We start from the raw sequence: 11,716 nt of genomic DNA, 5'->3' as shown, positions 1-11,716 counted from the left end.
TAGCTAGCCATCTAGCCAGCCACCCAGCCAGCTAGCCAGCTAGCCAGCTAGCCAGGAAGCCAGGCAGCCAGGCAGCTAGCCAGCTAGCTAGCCAGCTAGCCAGCTAGCTAGCCAGCTAGCCAGCTAGCCAGCTCGCCAGCTAGCTAGCTAGCTAGCTGGCTATCTGTTTCGGTAAGAAAAGGCTCCAAAGAGGGCCCCCAGGACCCCAAACAGCAGCAGCAGCTGCTGCGGTGGAACGTCGCTGTTAAGAAGGGCACGATCGTAGTGAGCCAGAAGCCCCACAGCAGCAGCAAAAAGGGGCAGCAGCAGCAGCTTCGCGGGGCCCCCGGGGGGCCCCCCGGGCGGCCCTGAGGTTGTCCTTTATGATATTGCGGCGCAGCGAAGGCTGTTTGCTGCGCTGCAGCAGCTGCTGCGCCCTGGCGAACTGCTGCAGCAGCAAATTGTGGCTGCGGAGATTTGCAAAGAACTCGAGAGCTGCCACGAGGCCCAGTCCTGCTGCAGCAGACCCCAGCAGCTGCCCCCCCCTGCTGGGCGGCTCCAGCAGCAGCAGCAGCAGCAGCGCAGCAGAACTCAGCAGCCCCAGCAGCCCCCGCAGCTGCAGACGCGGCGGCAGCAAATCTGCGGTGGCTGTTGTCGAAGCCTCTTCCCCTTCTAGGGGGGCCCCCCAGGGGCCCCCCTCCCAGGGGCCCCCCAGGGGGCCCCCTGAGGGGCCCCCCTGGGGGGCCCCCCAGGGGGCCCCCGGGGGGGCCCCTCGGTCCGCCCGGGCTGGGGGGGCCCCTACGGCCTGTGAGCCAGGCCCTGGGTACAGCACTGCCGGGGGGGCCCCTGCTGCCAGGGGGGCCCCCATGGGCTGGGCAGGCAGGGGGGCCCCCAAGGGGGCCCCTGCGGCCAAGAGGGGGGGGGCCCCTGGGTACCCAGGGAGAGGGGGCCCCGGGGGGCCCCCTGAGACCAAAGGAGGGGGGGCCCCTGGGTACCCAGAGAGTGGGGGGGCCCTCTGAGGAGTCGGGGGCCCCGAAAGGAGAGGCGAGGGGGCCCCTGCATGCAGCAGCGGCACATCAGCAGCAGGCTGCAGCCTGCTGCTGCTGCTGCTGCCGAAGCGAGGGTAGGGGGGGGCCTCCTGAGACAGGAGCTCCTGGGCATCTGTCGCAGCAGCAGCTGCTGCTGCAGACTCAGCTGGGGACGCTGCTGCTGCTGCTGCTGCTGCTGCAACTGCTGCTGCTGCTGCTGCTGCGCAAAAGCAGCCAAAGTGCCTCCAAAGGACGCCGCAGCGCCCCCAGCCACAGGGGCCCCCAGCAGCACGAGCGCCCATTCGCCAGCAGCAGCCCTTGAGCTTTCCTTTTGCTGCTGATTCTCCCATTATAAATAAAATATATTATTATTAAATTTATTATTATTATTATTCTTTTATTTGTTGGAAAGGGGGAAGAGATAGCGAGAGTTGCTGCTGAAGCGCTGCCCGCGAGTCACGGCGAGCCGCAGCAAGCCGCCGCAGAAAAGCCGCGGCTCGGGCGGGAAAAGGCGAATAAATCTGAAATTTGAACGTCTTTTTGAATTTAAAACTTCTTTTTGAATTCAAAATGCTTTTTGGAGTCGAAATTCGAAAAGAGAACTTAAAAAAACGTAAGGGAACAGCAGACGCGCCGGCTCTGCTCTTGAGGCCCCAGCGCGCCGGCTGCAATCGAGGCTGCGGTGGGCCCCCCGGGGCCCTCGAGTGCCTCTTTGGCGCAATTAAATTCAACTTTGAGGAATTATTTGTTAAATTAATTCCAAAATAAATCCTTTTCCAACAAAAACTGCGAAGAAGACACTCAGGGGCGTGCGCGGGGCCCCAACAGCAGCAGCAGCTACTGCTGCTGCCTGGGGCTTCCTCCGCATGCAACTTTGCTGCAGCAGCAGCCCTGCATTTCTTCTCATTTATTTCCCAAGGGACTTCTACAAATCCAAAAAGCAGCAGCAGCAACTGCTGCAGCAGCAACTGCTGCTGCTGCTGCCGCCGCAGATAATGCTTGAGAAGCAGTACTTTGCTGCACTTAGACACAAGCGCGCACAAGCAGCAGCAGCTGCAGCAGCTGCTGCAGCAGCAGCTGCAGCAGCAGCTGCTGCAGCAGCAGCTTGAAACAGGAGCAGCACAAGGGGCTGCAGCAGCAGCCGTGGGAGGCACCGAACGCGCAGCAGCTGCTGCAGCAGCTGCTGCACCAGCTGCAGCAGCAGCAGCCCCGGAAGCAGCTGCAGCAGCAGCCGCTGCACCCGGCGCGCTGCTGCAGCGACTCAATGTTGTGGGCCCCACAAATCGATTCGCTGCCTCTCCCACCAGCTAGCTAGCTAGCTGCTAGCTAGCTAGCTAGCTAGCAGCTAGCTAGCTGCTAGCTAGCTAGCTAGCAACGCAGCAGCTTCGCTGTCTAGCTAGCTAGCTAGCTAGCCAGCTAGCTAGATCACTAAGAAGTTTGTTGGCTAGCTCCAGTTAGCTATCTGACTAGCAGCTAGCTAGCTATCTATCTAGCTAGCTAGCTAGCTAGCTAGATAGCTAGATAGATGGCTAACTGACCAACAAAGCAGCTAGCTAGCTAGCTAACCAGCTAACAAACTAGCTGGCTAATTAGCTAACTAGCTAGCTGGCTAGCTAACAAATTAGCTAGCTAGCTAGCTAGCTAACTTGTTAGCTAGCCAGCTAGGTAGCTAGCTAGCTAGCTAGCTAGGTAGCTAGCTGGCTAGCTAGCTAGGTAGCTAGCTGGCTAGCTAGCTAGGAAGCTAGCTGCCTAGCTAGCTAACTAGCTAGGTGGCTAGCTGGCTAGCTAGCTAGCTAGCTAGGTAGCTAGCTGGCTAGCTAGCTAGCTAGCTAGCTGGGGCGCTGAAGTGGTGTTGGGCTTAAAGACAATAAATTGGGCGCTGCGGCGGTTTCTTTTGAAGCGCCCGAGCCCTAAGAAAAACCTAAAGCAGCAGCAGCAGCAGCAGCTGCTGCTGCTGCTGCTGCAGCAGCTGCTGCAGCAGCCGCAGCTGCTGCTGCTGCTGCACCTGTACAGAGACTGGCTTTTGCGCTTTTGTCGGTGCGGCGCCAGCGCCCTGCGCCGTACGTACACCGCAGAGGCCCAGTCCCTTGCTGCTGCTGCTGCTGCTGCTGCTGCTGCTGCTGCTGCTGGTCTTCTGCAGCCGCAGCACTTGAGGCATTAAAGAAAAGCTAGCTAGCTGGCTAGCTAGCGAGCTAGCTAGCTAGCTAGCTAGCTGTTGCTGAGCAGTGTCGTTGCACAGTTCCCCTGAAGACGCATAAGGCCTGCGGCGCGTGCGCCTGCAGCAGCAGCTGCTGCTGCAGCTGCTGCTGCTGCTGCCCCCCGCCGCCGCCGCCGCCGCTGCTGCTGCTGCTGCTGCTGCTGCTGCTGCTGCTGCTGCTGTTAGAAGCTGCGGAGGAGCTCGGCGAGGGGGCCCCCCGCGCCGCCGACGAGGGAGAGGAGGCCCCCCAAGGTGAAGAGAACAGCAGCAAGAAAAAGAGCAGCAGCAAAAGTAAATCCCAAAGTTGCAAAAAGTCCAGAAACAATAAAGAAGATGGGAGCAGCAGCAAGGAGGCCCCTGAGGGCCCCCCGGAGTTGCTGCAGCAGCGCGCGGCGGGCGCCGCGGATGCCGCCGTAGTCGACCACGGCGCGCAGCCGCTGCTGCTGCTGCTGCTGCTGCTGCTGCTGCTGCTGCTGCTGCTGCTGCGGGGCGAGGTCTATGGAGACGCGGAAGCGGCCCTGGGGACTGAAGAGGGACTGCAGCAGCTGCAGCAAACCCAGCAGCGCGAGAGTAACAGCAGACTGCTGCGCCAGAGTCAGGGGGCCCCCCCCTTTTGCTGGCAGCAAATAAAGAAACAGCAGCAAACCGAAAAAGAGGCTTTTGAGGCCCCGCAGCAGCCGCCGCTGCCGGTCCAGCTGCGGCAGCAGCAGCCGCCCCACAGGCTGCCCGTTCGGCAGCAGCAAAGTCACTTCATCTCCTTCCAGACTTTCTTCCAAAGAGTCTTCGTCTTCGGAGGCTTCGGAAGCAGCAGCGTCTGCTTCCAGTTGCTGCTGCAGCAGCAGCGGCGCCGCTTCTGCTGCTGCTGCTGCTGCTGCTGCTGCTGCGGCTGCGGCTGCGGCGCGGGACGCAGCTGCAGCGGGAGCCGCAGCGCCCTCCGACGCCTCTGCAGCAGACGCCGCGGGGGCCTCCAGCGGGATCGGGGCGTCTGCTGCTGCTGCTGCTGCTGCTGCTGCTGCTGCTGCTGCTGTGGTGGGCGAGGGTATTGCTGCTGCTGCCGGAGTGGGGTCGGGGGAGGCTGCAGCAACGGCAGCCTCCTCGGTGACCAGGGGCTCCAGAAGGTCTGCTGCGCTGCTGCTGCCGGCTGCTGCTGCTGCTGCTGCTGCTGAGGCCCCCGCAGCTGCTGCTGCTGCGCTAGACAGCAGCAGCAAACAAAGGGCAAGGCCCCCCTGGCTTCTGAAGAGACTCAGACAAATCATTTTTTAATTTTTAATTTTCAACTTGAAGAATAATTCGGAATTTGCATGCACACTGGCTGCTAGACCCCACAGGGGCTAGTCGCAGCAGCAGCAGCAGCAGCAGCAGCAGCTGCTGCAGCAGCAGCAGCGCGGCACAGCGCGCAGCAGCTGCAGCAGCACCACTCCAGTGCAGAATATTTTCAAAACTTTCTTTAATATTTATTTTTTAATGAAATAATTCTTTCAAATAAAGCAGCAGCAGCTGGCAGCTAAAGACTTGGGATCGCCACACGATCCCAGGCGATCCCGCGGGCCGGGTCGTGTGGCGTCTTCGCTGCTGCTGCTGCTGCTGCTGCTGCTGCTGCTGCTGCTGCTGCTGCTGAGACATGCAAACACCCCTCCCGCAGCTTTCTAGAAGCCTCGGGGGCCCTGAGTTTAATTTAAAAAATAAAATGGAATTTGATTTGCTGCTTCCCTTGCCCCGCACATGCAGCAGCTTTGCAGGGGGTCTGCGAGCTAGCCACAGCTAGCTGCTGCTGCTGCTGCTGCTGTTGGTGCTGCTGCTGCTGCAGCAGCAGCAGCAGCTGCAGCAACTGCGCTTTTCAGCCAGAAAATCAGTAGCAAGCTCCCACACAAAGCTAAGGCCCTGCTGCGGGCCCTGCGGCCCTGGAGGCAGCAGCTGCTGCTGTCTGGCATCAGCAGCAGCAGCAGCAGCAGCAGCAGCAGCAGCAGCAGCAAGACGCAGCAGGATGGCTCGCGAGCCTCACAGGAATGCGTTTGAAAGAAACTGTGTGTTGTTTCTGCTGCTGTTGCTGCTGCTGCTGCTGCTGCTGCGGGGCGCTGTGGGGCCGCCTCTGGGGTTCTTTTTAAAAGTGTCCTCTTCCCCTGGAGACAAATAATTAAAAATTAAATTGTTAAGTCCATTTTAAATTAAATTTAATTTATTAAATTTAATTTAATAAAAGAATAATAATAAAATCAACGCAGCAAACTGGGCTGAAGCCACAGGGGCAAGCAGCAGAAGCAGCAGCAGCAGCAGCAGCAGCAGCAGCAGCAGCAGCAGCAGCAGGTGTTGCTGCGGCAGCTAGGCGAGAGTTGTAGCTCTTGCTGCTGCTGCTGCTGCTGCTGCAGCGGCCGCCTTCCCCGCTAGCCAGCTGTAGCTAGCTGCAGCTAGCTGCAGCTAGCTGCAGCCAGCTGCAGCTGGCCTGCTGCAGCCAGCACCAGCTGGCTTGCTGCAGTCAGCTGCAGCAGGGCCAGCTGGCTGGCTAGCTGGCTGGCTAGCTGGCTAGAAACGAACCAGCTGGCCAGCTAGCTAGCCAGCCAGTTGGCCAGCAAACTAGCTAGCCAGGCTGGCTAGCTGCTGCAGCTAGCTAGCTAGCCAGGCTGGCTAGCTGCTGCAGCTAGCTAGCCAATTAGCTGCAAGTGGCTGAAAGCCAACAAGGCCCCAGCTAGCCATCTTTATTTAGTTTGCCTTTCATTTGTGGGGCTTTTGGCCTGCGGGTCGCAGCCAGCTGCTGCAGGAGCTGCGCATGCAGCCCCATTTAATTATTATTTATTTTAATTGTTATAAATTAATTATTTATTTTATTTTTTCAATTATTTCCAGCAAAGTCCGCAGCGCAGCACTGCGAGGTGCAGCGGGGCTCCTGCTCGGCTGCGCAGGCTGCGCCGACCCCCCAGAAAGCTGCAGCGGTCAAAAGCCCTTAAAAATGGACTTCTTTGATTTAAATCTTTTCAAAATGAAAAAGAAATAAATGGGAAATAAATAAGAAAGAAATGTTCGATCCAAATCCTCACAAAGTGCCGCGCAGCCCGCAGAGCCCACAGCGGGAGCGAAACCGGTTGTGAGACTCAGGCCACCTTCCGCGAAGCCCCCAGCGGGCTTCTTCCGTCTTTGTCTTCTTTCTTTGTTTTTAAATTGTTAATTTTGAATTTTAATCCTTTAAAAGGTGCATTTCTCGGGAAGAACTGCAGCAGAAGCTCCCCCGCAGCAGCAGCAAGCCGCGGGGCCCGTGGGGCTGCTGGCTGGAGCCCCACGCAAGAATTGGCTTTTGTTTGTCTTTTGCAAAGCCTTTAAAGCTTCAAATAAATCCATTTAGGGACAAAGAAGACGCAATGAAAACAGCGGCAGTCTGCTGCCCTGCTTAGAGCGCCGTTTTCCCGCTGCTTCCCCACAGCTGCTGCTGCTGCGCTGCTCTCCCGCAGCTGCTGCTTCCCGCGAAGCCTTTCTGCTCCTTCCTTCGCCTCTTTCGCTCCTTTATTATTTATTTTATTTATTTTATTTATTTTATTTCTTCTTTTCAGTAAAATGGCTGCTGAAAAGGAAGTCAATCCCAAAGCCTACCCCCTCGCCTCCTCCGAGCTCACCAACTCCATCCTGGACACAGTGCAGCAAGCCTGCAGCTACAAGCAGCTAAAGAAGGGCGCCAACGAAGGTGAGCTGTGGCCTGCGTCTGTCTAGCTTTGCTGCAGCAGCTGCAGCAGCAGCAGCAGCAGCAGCGGGGAAGGGAGTTGCGTGCTGCTGCTGCTGCTGTGGGCGGCTGCGCAGCAACTAAGGGCCTCAACAGGGGCATTGCGGAGCTGGTGGTTCTTGCTGCTGACGCGGAGCCTCTGGAGATTTTGCTGCACCTTCCTCTGGTCTGTGAAGACAAGGTAACCTGCTGCTGCTGCTGTGCTGCTGCTGCTGTGCTGCTGCTGCTGTGCTGCTGCTGCTGCTGTGCTGCAGCTGTGCTGCTACAGCTGTGCTGCTGCTGCTGCTCTCCCTTCCTGCCGCCGCCGCCGCTCGCGCGCAGCCCCCGCCTGCGCGCAGCCCCCGCCTACCCCCCCCCCCCCGCTGCTGCTGCTGCCGCTGCTGCTGCTGCTGCTGCTGCTGCTGCTGCTGCAGAACGTGCCTTACGTGTTTGTGGAGTCGAAGATAGCGCTGGGCCGCGCCTGTGGGGTTTCGCGGCCAGTCATCGCCTGCTGCATCACCAGCAAAGACGGCAGCGCTTTAAACCCCCAAATAGCTTCTCTCAAGAACAGCATCGAGGCCATGCTCATCTAGCTGCTGCTGCTGCTGCTGCTGCTGCTGCTGCAGTTGCTGCAGCAGCAGCTGCTGCGGCTGCTGCTGCAGTTGGTGCTGCAGGGGCTGCTGCGGCGGCGGGGCGGAATTTGCTGCTGCGGCTGCTGCAGGTGCGGCTGTAGCCGTGCAGCACGGGCGGCTGGGGAGCAGCAGCAGCAGCAGCAGCAGCTGCTGCTGCTGCTGCTGCTGCTCGAAAATGTTTGGTATTCGAGGGAGGGACTGCGGCCCTGTGCTGCAGCATCTGCTGCAGCTGCTGCTGCTGCATTTGCTGCAGCTGTTGCTGCTGCAGCTGCAGTAGCAAACGTGGGCTGCCGCTCCAGGACAGCAGATGCAGCAAAGGTATTGTTTCTTTTAGAGCTGCTGCTGCTGCTGCTGCTGCAGCAGCAGCAGCAACTCATTTGATTTGGAGGAGCGAAAACACAAAAGCTTTTGTCTAGTCTCGTCAAAGGCTGTCGATACCCCGGGGGGTCGTGATCGAGGGTTTAGGGTTTAGGGTTTGTCTAGCAGGGTTTAGGGTTTAGGGTTTACCTTCCAGGGTTAAGGGTTTAAAGGTTACCGTCTAGGGTTTAGGGTTTAAGGTGTAGAGCCTCTAGGGTTTGGCCATCTAGGGTTTAGGCTGCACATAAGGGTTTACACTCTCTAGGGTTTAGGGTTTACACCCTAGGGTTTAGGGTTTACACCCTAGGGTTTAGGGTTTACAGCCTAGGGTTTCACCCTCTAGGGTCTAGGGTTTAATTTCTAGGGTTTAGGGTTTACTCTGTACTCCTAAGGGTTTAGAAACACTCACTAGGGTTTAGTCTTACGTTCTAGGGTTTAGGGTTTAGGGTTTATTGTAGCGCTAAGCGTTTAGGGTTTGGTGTGTTGAAGCCAAAGACAGTCTCCTTCCCCCAATTGAAATCGAGGGTTTAGGGTTTAGGGTTTAGGGTTTAGGGTTTGGGGGGTCTAGGGTTGCTGCTGAGCCCATTGGGGTGCAGGTGCACCCATGCCACTAGTGGCTGCTGCTGCTGCTGAAGCACCAGATGCTGCTGCTGCAGCAGCAGCAGGCTCATCAGTGTCGGAGCAGCAGCAGCGGCTAGCTGCAGCAGCTGCAGCAGCGTGGCGCAGCAAGTAGGCTGGTGCAGCAGCAGCAGCAGCAGCAAACTGCTGCTGCCGGCCCTCTGCTGCAGCGCAGCAAGGCAGCCCCTTGAGGCCCAGCTTCAGTGCGCACAAATAAGGCATTAATTAGAATGGCAAACTTGGTGTGTGGCAGCAGCAGCAGCAGCAGCAAGGGCTGCTGCTGCTGCTGCTGCTGCTGCTGCGTCATGGCAGCTGCAGCAGGTGCTGCTGCTGCTGCGTCGTGGCAGCTGCAGCAGGTGCTGCTGCTGCTCGTCCCTCCTGTGGAGCAGCAGCTGGTGCCGCCGCTGCTGCGCGTCCCTCCTGGGCAGCAGCAGCAGCGGCTGCTGCTGCTGCTGCTGCTGCTGCTGCTGCGCTCAGTTCTGCATGCGGCGCCTCTTATGTGCCGGTGCTGCCGCGCTGCTGCTGCTGTCGCCTGCTGCGCTGCTGCTGCTGCTGCTGTCGCTTGCTGCGCTGCTGTTGCTGCGGCGCGGCCGTCCCCGCGGGCGCTTCGCTGCGGCTGCCGAGGCCTCCGCTTCTGCGCTGCTGCTGCTGCTGCTGCTGCTGCTGCTGCTGCTGCTGCTGCGGCTGTTGCTGCGGCGAACGCCTTTGGGTTCTTCGTTTGCTGCTGCTGCTGCATTTTCTGCACTTGCGGTCTCTTGAGCTGCTGCTGCGGAATCAGATGTACCCTGCTGCTCAGTTTGCTGCTGTTCTGCTTCCTGTGGCTGCTGCTCCTTCTTTTGCTGCTGCTCCTCCTTTTGCTGCTGCTGCTCTTGCTGCTGCTCTTCCGGCTGCTGCTGAGGGTGTTGCTGCTCCTGTTGCTCCTCTTTCTCGTGCTGCTGCTCCTCCTCTATGAGTGGCTGTTTGCTGAAGGGCTCTTCAGCAGCAGCAGCAGCAGCAGCAGCAGGCGCAGCAGCAGCAGGAGCAGCAGCAGCAGGAGCAGCAGCAGCAAACTCAGCAGCATACTGCTCCTCGCTGAGAGTCTGGTCCCGCAGGAAGCAGCGAACGAAAGCAGCAAGAGTGCGGCTTTTGATGCTGCTGCGGACTGCAGCAGCAAAAGCGAAGCAGCACTCCATGTTGTGCTGCTGCAGCAGCGCGGGGCCGTTCATCTCGTGCTGCAGCAGCAAATGGTGCAGGTAGCAGCGGCTGTCCCTAACAGCAGAAGCAAAGCCCAAAAAGCCGTCTTCTTCCTCCTGCTGCTGCTGCTGCAGCAGCAGCTGCTGCTGCTGCTGCGTCCCGTCTGTGTCCATGCCTTCCGCGTCTCCCGCGACGGAAGCCGCTGCTGCTGCTGCTGCTGCTGCTGCTGCTGCTGCTGCGTCCGCAGGGGTCTTGCTGCTGCGGCTGGGGCGGCCATCTATGCAGCGCGTGTCTTCTGCATAACGCGGCGACAGCAAATTTAGCTGCCGGTGCATTTGGAGTTGCTGCTGCGGCCACTGCTCCAGCAGCAGCAGCGCAGCACGGGCGTCCTCCGCAGCCCCCTGCTGCTGCTGCTGCTGCTGCTGCTGCTGCTGCAGTTCTGCTGCAGCAGCAGCGAGCTCCGCCGGCGAAGGAAGCCCGAAGCTCCAGGCCACTCCTGCTGCTGCGCTGCTGCCGCTTGCTGCTGCACCTCCCTCCACAACATCAGCCCCCAGCAGCAGCGCATGCAGCAGCTCGAGGGGCCCTGCTGCTGCATGCACAGTCACTACCCGCAGCAGCGGCCGCTCGGGGCCTGCTGCTGCTGCTGCTGCTGCTGCTGCTGCAGTGAGCTGCTGCGCTGCTGCTGCCAGCAGCTGCCGCCGCTGCGCCAGCGGCCGCGCTGCTTCGCAGGCCCCAGACAGCTGCACAGCCCCCAGGAGGCCCGTGGGAGCAGCAGCAGCAACTTGCTGCAGCGCAGCAGCAGCAGCAGCAACAACATCTTTGTTTTCTGTACATTGCAGCTGCGCCACCACGTGCGGCACCACCACGCAGGGCACTCGCTGCTGCAGCAGCTGCTGCTGCAGCAGCAGCTGGTGCTGCCGCAGGGCGTAGACGGAGGGCGGGGCGCGGGGGCAGCAGGGCCCGCTGCAGCGGCAGACCTCCTTGCTGCTGCTGCTGCTGCTGTCTCTGCTGCAGCAGCAGCTCAGCCGCCGCTGCTGCTGCTGCGCCTCTTCCACCACTGCTGCCAGCAGCCCCACGAGCGCCTTCAGCGCCAGCGCCGCCGCCTTCCGCTGCGCCTTCCGCCCGTGCTGCTGCTGCTGCTGCTGCTGCTGCTGCTGCTGCTGCAGCACGTGGTGGACGGGCGCAGTCAGCATGTGGCACTGCGACAGAGCAGCAAGCTGCGCCAGCTGCTGCAGCGACACAGAAATGCGGCCAGCAGCAGAAAAGAGAGACACAGAAAGAGCAGCAGACAAAGTTTGTGGGGTCCCCTCGGCCCTGCAGCTCAAGTTCAGCAGCAAGTTTTCAAAGTCCGCCACGGGCTGCGGCGGCAGCACGCTGCTGCTGCTGCTGCTGCTGCTGCTGCTGCTGCTGCTGCTGTCGCAGCTGCTGCTGCTGGGGCTGCTGCTGCTGGGGCTGTAGTCCAGCGAGGGCGCCGTGCTGTCGGAGCCAGGGGTCTCTTCTGCTGCTGCTCGCTTCAGGCTGCAGGGGCAGTGCTGCTGCTGCTGCTGCTGCTGCTGCTCCCACGCCTGCCACCAGGCGTTGAACAGCGGCAGCAGCATCGAGAAGTCTCCTGCTGCTGCAGCAAGCAGCACCGGCTGCTGCTGCAGCGCCCGCAGCTGAGGAGGCAGCAAATGCTGCGGCATGCAGCGCTCCATGCGCAGGCTGAACGTTGGAGTGTCTGTACACCCCAGCAGCAGCCCGGTCCGGGGGGTCCACGGCAGGTCCTCTGCTGCTGCTGCTGCTGCTGCTGCTGCTGCTGCTGGCGTTGCTGCTCCGCAACTGTGAGTCAGGCGCAGCAGCGCGCCGACCTGTTTAAGGCCAGCGGACAGTGCCCTTGGAATGCTCCAAATGCCCCATTTCCTGTTGCTGCTGCTGCTGTTGCTGCTGCTGCTGCTGCTGCTGCCAGCAAGCTGCTGCGCCGCTTCACTAGGGCCCAGCGCAAGCGCGTCCTCCGCTGCTGCTGCTGTCTCAAACAGCGGCTGCCGCCGCAGCAGCAACTGCTGCAGCT

General features: G+C 60.2%; 4 protein-coding genes across 4 annotated transcripts in view; 1 reads left to right on the top strand and 3 right to left on the bottom strand.

Annotated features, from left to right (window-relative positions):
• Positions 1-244: 244 nt before the first annotated feature.
• On the bottom strand, positions 245-1,309 carry ENH_00021190 (hypothetical protein, conserved; the record flags this gene model as incomplete). The annotated part of the gene is made up of 1 exon (XM_013579485.1): positions 245-1,309. One exon carries the CDS (start codon positions 1,307-1,309, stop codon positions 245-247), a length of 1,065 nt encoding a protein of 354 aa, XP_013434939.1.
• Positions 1,310-3,386: 2,077 nt separating this feature from the next.
• ENH_00021180 (hypothetical protein) lies at positions 3,387-4,460 on the bottom strand (the record flags this gene model as incomplete). The annotated part of the gene is made up of 1 exon (XM_013579484.1): positions 3,387-4,460. One exon carries the CDS (start codon positions 4,458-4,460, stop codon positions 3,387-3,389), a length of 1,074 nt encoding a protein of 357 aa, XP_013434938.1.
• Positions 4,461-6,747: 2,287 nt separating this feature from the next.
• ENH_00021170 (60S ribosomal protein L7a, putative) lies at positions 6,748-7,482 on the top strand (the record flags this gene model as incomplete). Its single annotated transcript, XM_013579483.1, has 3 exons — positions 6,748-6,874; positions 6,988-7,091; positions 7,324-7,482. 3 exons carry the CDS (start codon positions 6,748-6,750, stop codon positions 7,480-7,482), a joined length of 390 nt encoding a protein of 129 aa, XP_013434937.1.
• A 1,487-nt stretch (positions 7,483-8,969) lies between these two features.
• Positions 8,970-11,716, bottom strand: part of ENH_00021160 (hypothetical protein, conserved) — a gene marked incomplete at both ends in the record, with an annotated part of 2,919 nt that continues 172 nt past the window's right edge. Inside the window, one exon of the mRNA XM_013579482.1 lies at positions 8,970-11,716. This exon is cut by the window's right edge and continues 172 nt beyond it. Within this exon, the coding sequence (XP_013434936.1) occupies positions 8,970-11,716 (2,747 nt within the window).

Source organism: Eimeria necatrix, genomic scaffold (genome assembly GCF_000499385.1).
Source record: "Eimeria necatrix Houghton genomic scaffold, Enh_scaff172, whole genome shotgun sequence".
NCBI lineage: Eukaryota > Apicomplexa > Conoidasida > Eucoccidiorida > Eimeriidae > Eimeria > Eimeria necatrix.
Note: the sequence above shows the minus strand (reverse complement) of the source record. Positions and strands in the feature narration are given on the sequence as shown.